Source organism: Cebidichthys violaceus, unplaced genomic scaffold (genome assembly GCF_023349555.1).
Source record: "Cebidichthys violaceus isolate CVI_PGR_0920_01 unplaced genomic scaffold, fCebVio1.0.p SCAF_23, whole genome shotgun sequence".
NCBI lineage: Eukaryota > Metazoa > Chordata > Actinopteri > Perciformes > Stichaeidae > Cebidichthys > Cebidichthys violaceus.
Genome location: NW_027176406.1, coordinates 5334916 through 5353466, shown reverse-complemented (window position 1 = coordinate 5353466; position 18551 = coordinate 5334916). Strand labels below are relative to the sequence as shown.

The window sequence follows — 18551 nt, the reverse complement described above, 5'->3', positions numbered from 1 at the left end:
GTCAGACTTAGAAACTGAGCGAGATGGAAGATCTTCAAAAGATGCATCTTTATATATTTGTTTTCATTCAGTTCACAAATGCAGAGAATCAATTAATTGTAGACAATGTGGGCTAATTAGATGACAGTAAAGGTTAAGATATTTCTCTTTTGAAGGCCATCATACCCCCGGCATTGTCCAACTGTCTTCTTTATTGTTTGTCTCAGTACAGACGGCCTGATCTTCTAACTTCTGGACACAGCCAAGAGTCTCCTGTAGACGAAACACAACTTATTCAGCATTACAGGAAATTTAGTTATGATCCCATTGACTCAACATTCATTAATTTATTGTTAACCCTCCCAGACACTTTTTACGAGAAAAGTAGTGTTGACTCAAAGATTAACAAAACAAAACAAATCAAGGAGGAATTTACTGGTTCTAACTCGCGCCAGGCACAAGATACCGGATATGTTGGATTTAAATCAGTGTTCATTAGTGCAGGACGGGACAACCTGCGTGACTCATTGAGGGGGAGAAACGGAAGAGTACCTCTGGCAGTGGGGAGTTAATCTCGACAGGTGACAGCTCTCTCTGCTGGTCAGCACCTCTCCGACACAAGCAGCACAGGATCCACTTGAACGTCCTCCGCATCTCGTCGTCTCGCAGGGTATAGATGATGGGGTTGACCAGAGAGTTGCATTCCGCTATCACCAAACAGAACTTCTCGTAGGCGTTGGCGTGGCTGGCTTTACCCAGTAGCCCATCCAGCAAGAGAGTCACGAGGCCCGGCATCCAGCAGATTACAAAGGCGCCTGCAGATATGTGGATTGTTAATGAGGGCAGGAAAGAGTCAACGACAAACTCGAAACTTCCACAAACACAGCAATGCAAATATAATATTTGTACCTTGATTGCTTAAGGTTAACTACCTTTTCAAAGATATTTACCTCCAGGATATGAATCACTTGATGAGAAATGCCATTTCAATCAACCTCAACTTAAAAAAAAACGTGGTTATCAGACAATGATTGACTAACACTAGAGGCTAGAGCTGCCAAACTGGTTTTGGGGGAAGTGGGAGGCTGCAGGTAGCACGCACCCAAATGTGCAACAACTCCCTGAGCACATTTAGTATTGATACCTTCAAAATACATAATAGTTCCTTCAGTTTGTCTCACATTAAGTGGTAAGCTGAATTCATGTTAAAGCCATTAATCATTACTTTCTGAGAAACTGTAGAAAATTAGGACTAGGATAAAACTGAAATAAAAATGAATGCTCCCTAATATTCTGTAGAAACAGCCTAGATGTGTGTTTTCAGAGTGAGACAAAGTGAGACTGTTCATTTTGTGGTTGATTAAAAAAAACAAAAAAAAAACCACAGCTAACATCCGGCAGTGGATGGCTGCACACAAACAGCTTCTCACCCAGAACCATGGAGATAGTTTTCATCAGGTTGACCACAGTTTGCCTGTGCCGCATGTCCGTGGTGTGATGAGATGCGTGCCACGTCTGGTACCTCACATAGACGAAGATGCGAGTGTACATGGCCACCATGATGAAGAAAGTGAGCAGGTTGAGGACTGCCCAGAAGATGAGGAAGCGGCGGCTGTAGAGAGGAGCGACGGTGGAGCAGTCGTCCAGATCGCACTCGCAGTTCCAAAACGTGGAGGGCACCAGGCCCATGATGATGCTCACAGCCCAGATGCAGACCATCAGCAGCACCACGCGCCGCTTGGACATCTTGCTGTGCAGCTGCATGGCGATGATGGTCTGGTGGCGCTCCACGGCAACAGCCAGCAGGTTGGCCACAGAAGCCGTCAGGCTGATGTCGATCAAAGCCCCGCGGATGTACCACTGCTTCTTGGAGAGCGTGCTGGTCCACGGGCCCGTGTGCAACATCAGGTTGGCGTAGGCGATGCCTGCGAACAGGTCCGCTGCAGCCATGTTGCCCAGGAGGTAGTAGATGGGGAAATGGAAGCGGTGGTTCTTGGAGATGGCCACCATCACCAGCAGGTTGGCCAAGACCACGATGAGACATACCGTCAAGCCCAGCCCGATCACCACAGAGTCCCTCGTTGTCCACGCCACGCTGATCTTCTTGCCCACCCAGTTGTAGAAGAAGGTGACGTTGTGGCTGTAGTCACAGGGACTCCACACACTGCTCTCCATGGCCATAGCTGCAGACACAACGCTTAAGTGTTAGGGTGTCTACAAGAGGTGCAACAACAGGTAGCATAGTACAGTACAATACTGTATTCAGTGAGCTTTCCATTCAGCACACATTCAATATTCACATGTGTAATTGAATCATGATAACAGTTTATTTCTCTTATTTCACATACCTTTACAATTTAAATGTTAAAATAACTTATTTTTCCTGTATTGGAAATACATTATTATCCTTAACTGTGGACTTTGAGGGTCACTTGTTGTCTACACATAACTCAATGCATTCAACACTGTGGTTTTCAGTAGGATCAGGACACATAATCATCAATAGCAGAGAGTGATCACTTCAGGCTACATGCACAGTTTATTTCGAAAGACAGATGTGCTACAGTAAAGATTAACACAGTGCCAGGGATTATTTGAAAAAGCATCTCGGGAAATTAACTGTTTAATCTATAAAATGTCCGAAAATAATGTAAAAAAAAACAAAATGCACAATTTCACAGGGATCTAAAGTGCAATCTTCAAGTTGTTCTTTTTTGTCCAGCAAACTCTGACTTTGAACAGCTGAAACCGTTTGGTAGAGTAATATTTGACAAGCAGTTGATGATACAACAAATTCACACGTTTACTCTTTATTCTGGGGCAACAACATCTAAACACACTCACTCGTCAACAAATGTACAATTTCAGCTCATGCAACGTGTATCAACTTGCAGTGAAAATGTGTTGCTGATGCTGATTATATCTCATATCTTAAACGGACACTCCTGCGTTGAGGATATATATTTTTTTTTAGACTTTCTACAGAACAAACCAATTAGTTGAAACCTACCGCCTTTGTTAGCGTCCGCTCCATCCAGACAGTTCCGACATGAAACCAGTGTTGACAGCTGCTATTTGATGAAACACGAAATCTTTGCGCTTCTGTCTCTGTTGACTTCCCATCGAAGTTGACGCCTCTCTGAATCATTCTCACTCAGATCAGCTGGACGCGACAGACAGGTAGCCGTGCTGCCTTCACCTGCAGCCTGAAATATAGGAAAAAGAACATGCAGACAGCGGGTTTCACTCTTCTAGGGATTTGTTTTGAGGAGGAGCGTATAAAGGCAACAAAACACAAAACGCGACTCCGACGACGCGAGAGAGATCAGTGGCAATAAATAATAAATAAGTAAATGAATATTCACGACAGTGCTAATATTATATCATCTGAAATTACGGAACAGTATGTAGAGTTGGACAGGTGTCTTTTGGTACTTTTATTTGGAAGGTATTTGCCGGAAAAGTTCATATAGTTTTGTGTTTGTCTTGAGGCTGGTGGAAAATGATTAATTACTGCCTTCCAGTGGCCACAGTGAAGAACTACAACATTACATTAGATTCGTTGCCAACACATACATCCTCAGTCATAAAAAGTATAAAGTGTCATAAAATAGCATGCCATGAAAAATGTCATATGAAAATTACCAAAGTATAAAATACCATAGTATAGTATGCCACAAAAAATATCTTAAAAAATGTTGAAGAATACTATTCCATAGCAGTCATAAAAGTCATAGTATAGCATGTTATAAAAAACTCAACATTCATAACAACTATCATAGCATAGTATGTCGTAAAAATATCACAAACAATGTCATAAAAGCATAGTATACTATGACATAAAAAGTAATTGTAATTTATGTCACAAACATGTCAAAGTACTGTATGCCACAAAGAAATATCAGATAATATTATTCCATAAAAATGGCGTAAAAAGTTGTAGTATAAGATGTCATAGCAGTTGCGTAAAAAGTCATAGTACAGCATGTTATAAAAAAAACCCTCATAATAATTCATAACAAAAGTCATAAAAATGTCACTAAAAATGTCCTTAAAAAGGCATACTATAGTATGCCATTAAATTTGTCATCAAATCACTCCAACTAGCATCAAGACGTACACTACTATGACATTTAATGAGACTTGTTCAGTATGTGTTTAGAACATACACTGTTCTCATACACGTTTAGAATCAGAGTATCTTCCGCCCTCTTGTGGTGACCGTGTATAACTACATTACATTGCGCTACATTAAATAGGTTGGCTAATACTGCGGTGTATTTAGCAGCATATTTACACTTTGTCATCAAAACAATATAAATGCGCAACGTAATGCATTCATATACGGTACATACATAAACAGTTCTGCAGTAAATCTTACTTCCCTGAGTGTCTTGTTTACCTCCATTTGTTTGGAGTGGCCGTTTAGCTTGAATATGTGTTTAGAATTACAAGTGTTGTCGCCCTCTAGTGGTCACAACGAGAAACTGCAATATTACATTTGTCAATGAACACATTATACAGCACTAGCTTTTCAGGTATTCTCGAAATAAAGTAACCAACATCTTCTCATCCTTCAGTGGTTATAACGCAGATATTATCACAATTATGGTTGTGACAGTTTTTGTTTTATACTTAAAGTTCAGAATCTAAAAATATGCATTAGATGAAATAAATCTAAAAAGTTAGAACCTAATCCGTATTAACTTGTTTCCAAGGAGGGTTGTTGAGGTCTTTGGGCAGAGGAAAAATAAAAGCGAATCGGCAAATCAGCTCAGCTCCGCTCTGTAGAATCACTGCCATCCAGTGGTCACAGGGGGGAACTGCATCACAAATGACACATTTTGGACCTATCGTTATTCTCTGTGTCACGCGGTTGGATGGACCTCTTTACAGTCAAAAAGAAATAGCCCGTCCATGTTATTCTATATACAAATATACTGTTGAAGCTCCAAAACTCCCTCACGTCTCTTTTGGCATTTAAATATAGTAACTTCACGATCCAGGAACTACATGAGAGATATCTACCCTAGATTCACACCTACACACTAATGTTGGCCAAACTGGTTTCAGGTATTATGCACCTTTTAAATTAAATGAATGCAAACTGCTCTCAAACTAGTACTGCATTCCCCTTTAAAGCTCTATTGTCTGATGTTTTTATGACTCTTGTCAGGAAGTTTTTAATTCCTGTTTGTTGTATAATTTTGTAGGTTTAATCTCAATTTGACTAACCCTAACCCTGGTTAAATAATGATTAAATTATAGAAAAATATTCATTATAATCCCACTAATAATGACTCGTACACGGTTATATGTTATATACAACGTGTACAACAATTGTACAGGTATTAATCTTCTGTGTTTATGCCATATATTGAATGTAGAGTAATAATGGTAATATTATTATTTTTGCGGTAGTTTTGTTTCTGGTTGTTTCAATATGTTCACAATAATTTCAAAGAGTTAACCGTTTGTATTTATATTTACATTGACGCAAAATTTATGAAATTAATGTGACATAGTTCTTCATTAGAGCCACTAGAGGGTAGACAACCATCAATCTAAATACACACATTTTAGACTGGTTTCCAAAACAAAAATCGGATATTAAAACGTCAACAAATTAGGTGGACACAGCATGTTTATTTTACTATATTTTATGATATTTACTGAAGAACAAAGAAATCAAGGAAACAGCCACAGCACTTGTTTTGATATTTATCAATATGTAGGCTACAAATACCTTCAAAATAAAACAATCGAATGAGGACACAGTGTTTCTAATATCCTGTCCAAGTGTGTAAATAAAGGTGGACAAAACTTAGCTATTTGTTAAAATGCAACCCATAGTGCTGCACTGTACATTATATGCTGTAAAAAACTGACTATGAACATTGTAAAGAATAACAAAGCATCAGTATTTTTTCTAAAGAAGAAAATATATGTGAACATAAACCTATAAACGACAATGGCAATGGAATTGAGGTGATAGTGCAAGTGGTGGTAATAGTGCAGAGGTAGTAGTGCAGTATGATTTATTTATTGCTCATCAGAGTGATGGCCAGTGGAAAGAAGCTGTTCCTGTGTCTGATGGTTTTGGCGTGCAGTGCTCCATAGTGCCTACCAGAGGGGAGGAGTTGGAACGGCTTGTGTCCAGGGTGTGAAGGGTGTACAAGTCCAGGATGGAGGGCAGGATTAAACAAATGATCAAGCCTGTCATTAAAACATCATAGAAAAAAAGAGTCATACCACAGCAAGTCGAAAAAAGTCATAAAAAAGTCGTAGTATAGCAAGAATAGCATGTCAAAAAACATAAAAATGTTATAGTATAGCATGTCGAAAAAGGTCATAAAAACATCATAATATAGCGCGTCGAAAAAGATCATAAATCTTGTCTATTACAAGTCCCATATGGTCTAAGGACAGGATTCCTGGTTTTCACCCAGGCGGCCAAGGTTCGACTCCCGGTATGGAAATGAGATTTTAATAACATCCTAAAATGCATGTCAAAAAATACAAAATATGGCATGTCGAAAAAGATTAAAAAGTCATACTACAGCATGTTGCAAAAATAAAACAAAAGTAGTACAGCATGTCGGAAAAAAATCATAAAAAGGTCATAAAAACATCATAAAATAGGTCATAAAAAAGTCATAGTATAGCAAGTATAGCATGTTGAAAAACATAAAAAGTTATACCAAGTCGAAATGGTGCTTTTTTTCAACATACTATACTATTACTTTTTTTCATGCATGAGCTAACTTCAAATCACAACTGGTGCATACCCAGGTAGCCAGTGGACTCGGCCGTATTGCGGCTGACTGTCGGCTGATTTGACTGTGTTCCGGCTCGATGTGGCCAAATGTGAGCCAGCTTTGGCCCATTTAATTTTTGCCATATCTGGCCCAGATTTAATTTTACAGACGCGGGCCTATTCTGGCTGGGACGTGGCAGCCGGGTTAATCGGCAGCCAGCACTGAAACAGGTTCTGGCCCATTGTTGGCTGCCAAATCTGGGCCCAATCTGGCATTATACACGCGGGCCTATTCTGGCTGGGACGTGGCAGCCGGGTTGTTTGGCAGCCAGCACTGAAACAGGTTCTGGCCCGTTGTTGGCTGCCAAATCTGGGCCCAATCCGGCATTATAGACACGGGCCTATTCTGGCTGAGATGTGGCAGCCGGGTTAATCGGCAGCCAGCACTGAAACAAGTTCTGGCCTGTTGATGGCTGCCAAATCTGGGTCCAATCTGGCATTATTGAAATGGGCCTTAACTGGCTAATTGATAAATTATTGTAATGTAGCCAAACAATCATAATATTGTAGGAGCGCAGGCATTAGCCAAGTCGACAAGTGTCTCTTTTTTGCTACTCACATCTGTCGTCGTTTATTTCAACTGTCACAAACCCGAACACTGCCATCACCTCCACCAACATGACGTCACATTTTTATGGTTATGCCACTCCCCTAGTCCTGCCTAGTCCTGCTGAATTATGTCCTCAAGTGTCTTCAAAGATTCCACTACATACGCCCCCCCAGAATTTACCAAGACTAGAGAAAACATAAAAAATAACAAGAATCAATGTCTCAGGGCCCGAATCAATCGACCAGGAGCAGGAGCCAGGGCGGCCGTTGGAGGAAGCTTCCGGGCCTTGTAGTGGTGTACTGGAAGGGTAGGAGGACGCCCCCGCCGTGGGGGTTCGGCCACCCTTACTGGTTGGTCCAGGTGCTGGTTTCAGGCGATCCACCGACACATGCTCCAGTTTCCTGCCAATGTCCACTTTGAAGGTTTTGTTACCGGTCTCTAGTACGCGAAACGGGTCCTCATAGGGAGCTTTTAAAGGGTCCATGGTGGCCGTCCTGGCAAATGAACACATATTCTGTGGGAGGCTGTGTTCCGACGTAGGCACAGGTGTGAACACTCTGGCTTTTTCCAGGAGAGTAGCACGCTGCTGTGTCGCAGACAAGGGTCTGTGACCTTGGGGATGAACTCCCCATGGGACCGCAGCGGCTGGCCATAAACCAACTCGGCGGATGAAGCTTGAAGGTCCTCCTTGGGGGCTGTCCTGAGCCCCAATACGACCCACAGGAGCCTGTCCACCCAGCCGCCGTCCTTGAGGCTTGCCCGAAAAGCAGCATTCATTGAGCGATGGAACCGCTCACACAACCCATTAGCCTGTGGGTGATTGGCAGTAGTCCGGTGGAGCTTCACCCCTGGGCTTTCTGCCACTGCGTTTCAGAGCTCCGACGTAAACTGTGGGCCTTGGTCCAAGGAAACTACTGGGGCACCAAACCTGGCGACCCAAGTCCCAATGAACGCCTGAGCCACCTCATCCAATGTCGTTGATGAGCGGTACGACCTCCGGCCAATGAGTGGTTCGGTCTACCATGGTGAGGAGATGTGTGAAACCACGGGATGGAGGAAGAGGTCCAACCAGGTCCACATTAACATGATCAAACCTTCTTTTTGGAACCGAGAACTGTGCCAATAGGGCCTTTATGTGGAGGTGCACCTTGGAGCGCTGGCACACCACGCAAGTCCCGGCCCACTTTCACACATCCTTCTTAAGCCCGTGCCAGACAAACTTAGCTGCCACCAACCTCTGAGACGCCCTCTTGCCGAGGTGTGACAGACCATGAATAGCGTCAAAAACCTGCCGTCTCCATCTGGTGGGAATGACCTGTGGAGACGTCGCACAGAAGCGTGGTTCTTGTTTCGCCTAAAGCAGGGGTCGGCAACCCACGGCTCCGGAGAGAACCTCAAGATATTCCTCTAAAATCTTCCTCTAAAAACTCAAACAGACACATTTCGTGGAAAGTTTTAGAGGTTTTAGTTTTCAAACTTAGTTACAGCGCTGTGGGTCTTGCTCTATGTCTCTCTCTCTCTCTCACATAAAATTTACTTTAAAATCAACACATACAAGTTTACTAGATTATGGGTCATTAACGTTTCGTTGTCGTCCACGCTACCTGACAATAGGGCAGAAAAGTCCTGAATGTACGAAACTGGATAGCAGTCCGGGATCGTTGCCTCGTTGAGCCGACGATAATCACCGCATGGGCGCCATCCGCCACTAGGCTTTGGTGCAATGTGCAGGAGTGAAGCCCACGGGCTGTTGGAGCGGTGAGCCCAGACGCTCCATGTTGTCAAACTTCCATTGTTTCTGTTTTTATCATGTAAAGTGTCTTTGAGTACCTTTTAAAGCACTATACAAATAAAAAGTATTATTATTATCATTGAAATTAGTAATAGTATTTACATTACATTACATTACAGTCATTTAGCAGACGCTTTTATCCAAAGCGACTTACAATAAGTGCACTCAACATAGTAACATGGGGGACTACATTTAATGAATTTACTGTTAATCACACCACAAAATTAGCTAGCTAGCACACCCTTTAGTCCCTCAGCCTCACTCCCAACCGCTGGATGAAACTTTCTACAGTATATCTGCTCTACAGGACTGTTTGGAATACAGACTGGAAAATGTTCAGGGATGGTGCCATCCAGCAGAACAACATTAATCTGAATTAATATATATCACACATCTGCTGTGTCAAGGGCACTTTAACACATTTTGTGTCGTTTCTGTATCCTTTTAACACACACGTGTAGTATGACAATGGATCAGCTCACACATGAGTGTGTTGAGCGTGGCAAAATATGTTTTTTGACAATTCAGTTTCTACAATTTTAAATATTTTATGTATAAATAAGTCATCTGAAAATGGACTTGAAATCAAATTATTGCTTTCCAAATAAACGTAAATATAAAATGTATATTCTCCTGAGACCTGGTAAAGCGGTACAGTGGACTGCCTTGACCAATCACGGTTGAGCGATTTCAAATGTTTCAAGTTGCAACCGTCACATTGCCCGTTTCGCTGCTGGCTGTCAAAGAACATGGACGTCTCAGAGGAGGACATTCCAACACTAGTGGTGAGTTGTTGGCGTTGGTTATATTACAAAAACAGTGGCTCAATATTTTAATGGGAGTGTGTGTAACTTAGTGTGTGCAGTCAGCGGCGCCCGGCCAACTCTTCGCCCCGTGCTGCAGCGCTCGGAGCTCCCCGCCCGCTTGCCGGCTGATGGACCGAACGTCTGCACACACTGTGATGATGCATAGCTGGTTGGATATCGGCAAAGATTAATTTTAGTGAGTAACATAAACATTAGATATCTTAAAATAGTTTGCCAACAGTATCTAGCCATCTGGCTAACATGAGCTATCAGCTCATATTAAGCTAGTTAGCTGAAGAACTGAGTTAGTGGTTAACGTTGAATGAACGAGTCTGCTAGCTGATGTTGGATAGCTAGCTAGCTTCTTTGTTGGGTTCTTAAATTATGTTCTGGCCATCATGATGAGCGTTATGTGATGTAAAGTTGGTTCATGTTAGCATCTGTGAGCTAGCAAACACTCGGTTGAGCAAGTCTAGCTAGCTGTCTTTGTCATATTGAATTCATTGTTCCGTCAGAAGTGGCGCCAAAGTGCATAACGTTAACGTTAGTTTGTACGTGTTGAGAGAGAGAGAGAGAGAGAGAGAGAGGTTGAGAGAGAGAGAGAGAGAGAGAGAGAGAGAGGTTGAGAGAGAGAGAGAGAGATGCGCTTAGAGCAGACCAGTGTTAGCGATGGGGCAGAGGAAAAGTAAGTATCGTTAAGCGGTAACGTTATTAAATGTAATGTTTGGCTTAACTGTGTTTGATTTGTTAAAGAAACTAAGTGCCATTAACTACATGGAACTAATATTAGCTAGCTGTTTATAATTGGCTTGATCAGGAACTAGAACAGGTTCTTTAATCACAGTTGACTTTGATAGAAGGGCTTTCCCTGCCATTAGCTATATGGCTATAGGGCGAAGGACCTTTCTGCACATGAATATAAATTCAATGTGGAGAGCTTCAGGGCCGTGTGTCGGGCGTTGTCTCTCCCTCTCCTCTCATGTGCTGCAGGCAGGAGTAGATGCTACCTGCATGAGTGGGAGTTCAGCTGTAGTGAGTTTCTATAATCAATTTGACACTTACTCTGAAACTGTATTGCATTGAAATGGTGCACTGTAGTATAAGCGCAATAGCTCTCATGCCATTTGAATTTTTCTATTTAATATAATTCAGCAAATTTCTCTCCTTCCCTTTTTGTAGATATGTTTTTTTTTCTTCAAATAAACAATGTCTCTGTAGTGGGTTGTGATTATTTGCCTAAAGATACTTTAAGTGTCTTTAGGTGACCTCTCCCTTTCTGGGAATGTGTGCAGCACCCTTACCCTCTAAAAGGAGAAAACATGGGATAAATTAATACATTTAGTCAATATCACAATAAATTAGATTGGTACTTAACTTGTCTTTGTTTGTTGTGTACAGGAAGGGAGACATGAGCAGCAGGAATCTGTGAAAGTCCTCCCAACCACTTTTAAGGATGATAAATAATTGAAAAGAAAAATTTACAGTGTCCAAAGCACAAACCAACTTCTGGAAAAGACAAGCGATTTGGGATTTGTCCTTGAAAGGATTTTAAAATTTAACACAGATTTCCAAGAGTTTACTGATGTTGATAGTAGTGTACAGATAAGGAACCTTGACAGATTCCAAGTGCCCATTTTCAACCTTTTGCAAGAGAAGTCTGTCTAACTTCGGTACATTTTCATTTGTATTCTTTTGGGTTATGTGTACATCTTGTCAAATTTTGTTCCAAAGAATCTCATGGAAATTAGTCTAAATTTCTGCTTTGTTCGGCTTTGCTCTTAATTCTCTTTTCAGCCTAAAAAGGAGCCGGATGTACAGGATGGATTGAGGCCTCTCCTCGAAAAGAAAGTTCCTGAAATATTGGAGGAACTCCAAACTCAGGGCATTGTTACAGAAAAAAACAGGCTGAAGCTCGTCAAAGTTTGTCTCTGACTTGGTGGAGAGGCACGGATTGTAAGTTTTGCAGTTTATAATAAGAGTGATTAAACAAATATGCTCACTTGCCATGATTGTACTTTTTAAATCATGTACAGCATACGTTTATTGTATGTATATCTGCGAACAGGTGGATGCTGTCCATAGAAGGCCATGTGGTAATCACATATTTACCTCCCATGCCAGATTTCACAACTGCCCTGGCCCTTGAGTATCAGGTGGAAGCAGCCACAACTTATACAAAGGTATTGTTAAAATTGTTATGTACATCACGTTTCTTTGCATTTGCATTACTTGTATTTCTCCATTAAAGTCTGCTTGTAGCATTGACCAGGTAAAAATCACCGTACTTGCATTTAGGTGGCATTTGCGGACAATACAAGAATAGGACTTCTTACAATCGGCATCTATTTGATATTGCTGTAAAAACAGTTTGCCCAATTATTATCTAAAAAGAGTTTGATCGTTGTTACCTTGTTGATATGCCCTGATAAGACTGATGTGCTTGATGGTTCTAAATATTAACTTCCATTTGTATTTGGTTGCTTGTCAGGGTAAATCCAGACTCCAGCAAATGCAGTGCCGAGGTCAAGAAAAGAATGGAAAGTGGAAGACCAGTAAAGCGCAAAGCATCAGATATGAACCAACGCGTCACATCCTTCATGAGGGACTTCACTGCATTTGACTGGCAAAATAACCAGATGGAGGTGAGGCTCTTATAATAACGTGGCCTTTAAAGAGTTCCCTCTTGTGGTATTTATCCATGAAGGTTTGGTTTTTATTTGTCAAAGTTTTGAAATATTAGTCTCTTAGATAATGTTTATGTTAAATCTGTTTTCAATGTAAACTAAATGGACATGACATTCCACAGGATGGGGCTATGCTGCAAATTGCTTTCACAATAAATCCCTCTTGTTTTTCACATGCAGTCTAGTCTTGAAGAATTGAACAACAACAATATGAATTAGTAGAACAAATTACATTTAACCAATCTGTCCAGGTCTGATGTTGACCAGCTGGGGTAGGATTGAAATTGCAGGTTGGTTTTTGAGTGTGGTTCTGAAAATACACAAGTTGATTCCCAAATCAAAAGCTTTCAAAATTATGGCAATTAATACACAGTTTTTAACCATGTATTTTGTATGTATATGTAGAGACATTATACCTGGCCCTAACAAAAAACAAACTATAACAACTAAATACAAAAACTAAAACTAATCATTTCTGACAAACTAAAACTAAGCTAAAACCAGCAAATACTCTGAATGCTAACTAAAACTATGAAATTGAAAAGTCAAAACTAATATAAAATATACTTAATTAAAAAACAAAACTATTATAACCTTGCTCCACACAGAACAGAAATAATTTGTAAATAAAAGATTACACTTTTTGTTGCAGATGAGCGTGGAAAAAGGAACTCTATCTGATCATTTAGATCAATTTTATAAAGTAATTTGAATATATATATATATATTTAATGGCATAGAATTGTATGGCGTATTGTGTAAGACTAAAAGGTTTATATTGTATCTGCTAGATTTCCCAGCATGCAACAGTAAAAAGAAACAATTGAATGTAAGTAAGTAATTGCAAACATTACCACCACTAAGTGCCCATTACATATGTTTAACTTTGTCCTACAACAATAAAATTAGACAAATCTGTAAAATAACTCAAAAACTCTGAATTGAGTTTTATTACTATTGCATGCTGGAAGTTAATCTGTCAGAATGTGGCTTTTTCTGATGCCATGTACTATTGAACCCATCTGCGCTAACTGTGTTAACATTCACTCTGTGGGTAATCGGGGAACATGTTTATACGCACCGCAGTGCACTGTATAATTGCATATACAGTTGTGGTCAAAAGTTTACATACACTTGTAAAGAACATAATGTCATGGCTCTCTTGAGTTTCCAGTTATTTCTACAACTCTGATTTTTCTCTGATAGAGTGATTGGAACAGATACTTCTTTGTCACAAAAAACATTCATGAAGTTTGGTTCTTTCATGACTTTATTATGGGTTAACAGAAAAAGTGACAAAATCTGCTGGGTCAAAAATATACATACAGCAACATAAATTAGCAATTTTGGTGACTTAGAAAGTTGTGTCAATGAAATGAGCTTCATAGCATGGCCTCTTAACTTCTTGTGAGTGATTATGAGTGACTACAGCTGGTGACTTCTCTGAGGCCATTTAAATAGGGCTCATTGGATACAAACGCCCACAAACGCTACAATGGGAAAGTCAAAGGAGCTCAGCATGGATCTGAAAAAGCGAATCATTGACTTGAACAAGTCAGGAAAGTCACTTGGAGCCATTTCAAAGCAGCTGCAGGTCCCAAGAGCAACATTGCAAACAATTGTTTGTAAGTATAAAGTGCATGGCACTGTTTTGTCACTGCCACGATCAGGAAGAAAACGCAAGCTATCACCTGCTGCTGAGAGAAAATTGGTCAGGAGGGTGAAGAGTCAACCGAGAACCACCAAAAAGCAGATCTGCCAAGAATTAGAAGCTGCTGGAACACAGGTGTCAGTGTCCACAGTCAAGCGTGTTTTGCATCTCCATGGACTGAGAGGCTGCCGTGCAAGAAGGAAGCCCTTGCTCCAAAAGCGGCACCTTAAGGCTCGACTGAAGTTTGCTGCTGATCACATGGACAAAGATAAGACCTTCTGGAGGAAAGTTCTGTGGTCAGACGAAACAAAAATCGAGCTGTTTGGCCACAATGCCCAGCAATATGTTTGGAGGAGAAAAGGTGAGGCCTTTAACCCCAAGAACACCATGCCTACCGTCAAGCACGGTGGTGGTAGTATTATGCTGTGGGGCTGTTTTGCTGCCAATGGAACTGGTGCTTTACAGAGAGTAAATGGGATAATGAAGAAGGAGGATTACCTTCAAATTCTTCAAGATAACCTAAAATCATCAGCCCGAAGGTTGGGTCTTGGGCGCAGTTGGGTGTTCCAACAGGACAATGACCCCAAACACACATCAAAAGTGGTAATGGTATGGCTAAATCAGTCTAGAATTAGGATTTTAGAATGGCCTTCCCAAAGTCCTGACTTAAAATCCCATTGAGAACATGTGGACAATGCTGAAGAAACAAGTCCATGTCAGAAAGCCATCAAATTTAACTGAACTGCACCAATTCTGTCAAGAGGAGTGGTCAAAGATTCAACGAGAAGCTTGCCAGAAGCTTGTGGATGGCTACCAAAAGCGCCTAATTGAAGTGAAAATGGCCAAGGGACATGTAACCAAATATTAGCAGTGCTGTATGTATATTTTTGACCCAGCAGATTTGATCACTTTTTCTGTTAACCCATAATAAAGTCATGAAAGAACCAAACTTCATGAATGTTTTTTGTGACAAAGAAGTATCTGTTCCAATCACTCTATCAGAGAAAAATCAGAGTTGTAGAAATAACGGGGAAACTCAAGAGAGCCATGACATTATGTTCTTTACAAGTGTATGTAAACTTTTGACCACAACTGTATAGATGTAGCATATCAGTAACCAGAGCAAGCCTGGCTTACTGATTTTAGCTCTACAGATAAAAGATGCTGCGGCCTTGTTTTTTTTGTTTTGTTATTTTATCCGTGTGTCTGTTTGAGCGGATTTCAACTTAAAATATTTTGATAACTTAGACGGCTAAAAACGCATCGCCTGCAAAACCATTGCATTCCTTTCATACGCCGTGCGCTCTAGGGGTGGGAATCACCAGAGGTTCCGTGATACGATATTATCACGATACTTAGGTCATGTTACGATATTATCACGATACTGCAATATGCTGAGTATTGCGATATAACGATTATGGCCCAGTGACGGCAGTGTCGGCACCCGGGATCGGGCCGACGCGGTTCTTCCGGCGTGCCGAGCTTAAGCCGGATCTGGGCCAGGTCAAAAATCATTTCACCTCAGGTGAATTGACATTCTACTGACTTTTTTTCGACATACTATACTATTACTTTTTTTCATGCATGAGCTAACTTCAAATCACAAATGGTGCATAGTTACAAAATCATTTCACGTCAGGTGTATAGCAGACCAACTCAAGGTGTCACTCAAAGAGAACCAGGACAATCTGATGTAGCATTTCAAAATTAAAGCCCCTCAAAAAGTGTAACTTTTTTCATAAAACTATATTATGACTTTTTTTCAAAATACTATATTATGCCTTTTTTTTTTTTTACTTTTTTTTGACATTCTACTGACTTTTTTTTTTTTTTACTTTTGACATACTATACTATTACTTTTTTGCATGCATGAGCTAACTTCAAATCACAAATCATTTCACCTCAGGTGTATAGCAGTCCAATTCAAGGTGTCACTCAGAGAGAACTAGGACAATCTGATGTAGCATTTCAAAATTAAAGCCCTTCAAAAATTTTAACTTTTTTTCATAAAACTATATTATGAATTTTTTTTTAATTTTCAACACACTATACTATGAATTTTTATTCTTTTGAACTTTTTTCAAAATACTATACTATGACTTTTTTTTACTTTTTTTGACATTCTACTGACTTTTTATTTTTTTACTTTTTTTCGACATACTATACTATTACTTTTTTAGATGCCTGAGCTAACTTCAAATCACATTCATGAGACAATTTGTCTAATTTCATAATATATGTATGTCTTTTTCAACATACTATACAATGGCCACGGTGACCCAATACAAGGGACACCGTGGCTTAGTGGTGAGCAGGGTTGCCTATCTATCAGAAGGTCGGTGGTTCGATCCCGGTTCATGCTCTAGTAGTCTCATGTCAAAATTCCCGGTTCATGCTCTAGTAGTCTCATGTCAAAATTCCCGGTTCATGCTCTAGTAGTCTCATGTCAAAATTCCCGGTTCATGCTCTAGTAGTCTCATGTCAAAATTCCCGGTTCATGCTCTACTAGTCTCATGTCAATTTGTCCTTGAGCAAGACACTTAACCCCAAAATTTCTCCCTTGAGCAAAACACTTAACCCCAAAATTTCTCCCATAGCTTCATCTACGGTCTAGAGATAGATTCTAAATTGTAACGCATCTGCTAAATAAATTTTTTTCAACATACTATATTGTTTTTTTTTTTTTAAATTTTCAACATACTATACAATGACTTTTTTTTACTTTTTATATACTAGTATTTTACTATACAATGACTTTTTTTAACTTTTTTTTGACATACTACTATGACTTTTTTTTTTTTTACCTTTTTAAAAAAATACTATACTAAGACTTTTTTTAACTTTTTTTCAACATACTATACAATGACTTTTTAAATTTTTTATATACTAGTATTTTACTATACTATGAACTTTTTCACTTCTTTTTAACATACTACTATGACTTTTTTTTCAATTTTTTTTCGACATACTACACATAGACTTTTTTAGATGCCTGAGCTAACTTCAAATCACATTCATGAAACAATTTGTCTATTTTCAGATGGGATTGTAGAGGAAATGGTGCATAGTTACAAAATCATTTCAGCTCAGGTGTATAGCAGACCAACTCAAGGTGTCACTCAGATAGAACTAGGACAATCTGATGTAGCATTTCAAAATTAAAGCCCTTCAAAATCGTATGCATGAGCTAACTTCAAATCACATTCATGAGACAATTTGTCTATTTTCAGATGGGATTGTAGAGGAAATGGTGCATAGTTAGAAAATCAATTCACGTCAGGTGTATAGCAGACCAACTCAAGGTGTCGCATAAAAATGTCATATTATTGTACATCTTAAAAATAATAAAACAGGTCATAGTATAGTATCTCTTAAAAGGGTCATCAAAAAGTCATAGTATGTTGTAAAAATGTCACGAAATCTCAAAGTATAGTATGTATTTAAAAAAAAGACAAATGTAAAAGAAATGTAAATTTAAAGCATGCCTTAAAGTGTTGTCATAAAAAGTCATAGTATAGCAGGCTTTCATAAAAATGTCATAGTATAGTATTTCGTACATTTTTTTAAAAGTCATAGTATAGTATGCCATTAAACATGTCATAAAAATTCACAACATAATATGCTAAAAATCTGACAAAAAAGCAACAATAAGTGTCAAAACTGCAGAAGTTATTACCCCATTTGTCTGTGGCAATGTTGTTTTGGAATTTAAGTGCAGTTGGCTAAAACAATGACTTTAAAGCTCTGTCTTGAGAATTCTGCTAAATGAGAATGGGTGAGCCATATACCAGTCCCAAGAGGCAATTACGAAAAAAATAAAACAGAATTTAGTATATTTTTTTATTTTCTATAAAAGAGATGAGTTTATTCAATGATCATAACAGACTGAATCAGAGACCTCGATAGATCACTCACATACCAAACAATAAATCGAGGAAAATGTTTGAACAAAACCCCCAAAACAGAACAAATGTAACACAAAATAAAATACCTGAATAAAGCAAACTCTGGGCTGAGCTGCGGGTCAGCACATTCTCTGTAGAACTCATGGCACATTAACAGTTTTTGTGAAAAGGAAAAAAGGCTAAAAAGGAATGACTTTTTTTTTTTTTTTTTTTTTTTTTACCCTTTCAAAACCAATCTAACAATAAAAATTCTATATTTCATATATGGTGGACTTCATAGAAATTAAAAAGGTGACTTAAGCACTGAAACAAGTTCTCCTGAAGTACGGTTTATCTGTTTATTCTCATCAATAGAATGCTTATCTGC

General features: G+C 39.4%; 1 protein-coding gene and 1 long non-coding RNA gene across 2 annotated transcripts; one reads left to right on the top strand and one right to left on the bottom strand.

Annotated features, from left to right (window-relative positions):
* Positions 1-29: 29 nt before the first annotated feature.
* lpar2a (lysophosphatidic acid receptor 2a) lies at positions 30-3207 on the bottom strand. Its single transcript, XM_068718688.1, has 4 exons — positions 2990-3207; positions 1410-2162; positions 532-794; positions 30-252 (listed from the first exon to the last, which is right to left on the bottom strand). The coding sequence occupies exons 2-4, from the start codon at positions 2158-2160 to the stop codon at positions 160-162; spliced, it is 1107 nt and encodes a 368-aa protein (XP_068574789.1). The 5' UTR covers positions 2161-2162; positions 2990-3207; the 3' UTR covers positions 30-159.
* An 8542-nt stretch (positions 3208-11749) lies between these two features.
* Positions 11750-12604, top strand: LOC137878113 (uncharacterized). The gene is made up of 3 exons (XR_011103590.1): positions 11750-11897; positions 12066-12124; positions 12433-12604. It is a non-coding gene; the product is annotated as an uncharacterized lncRNA (long non-coding RNA).
* The last annotated feature ends 5947 nt before the right edge of the window (positions 12605-18551 follow it).

Coding starts and splice junctions, on each gene's coding strand:
- lpar2a (XM_068718688.1), bottom strand. CDS start 2,160: ATGGCCATGGAGAGCAGTGTGTGGAGTCCCTGTGACTACAGCCACAAC. Junction 795..1,409: donor AACTATCTCCATGGTTCTGG/GTGAGAAGCTGT, acceptor ACATATCTGCAG/GCGCCTTTGTAATCTGCTGG. Junction 253..531: donor TTAACTCCCCACTGCCAGAG/GTACTCTTCCGT, acceptor TTTCGTCTACAG/GAGACTCTTGGCTGTGTCCA.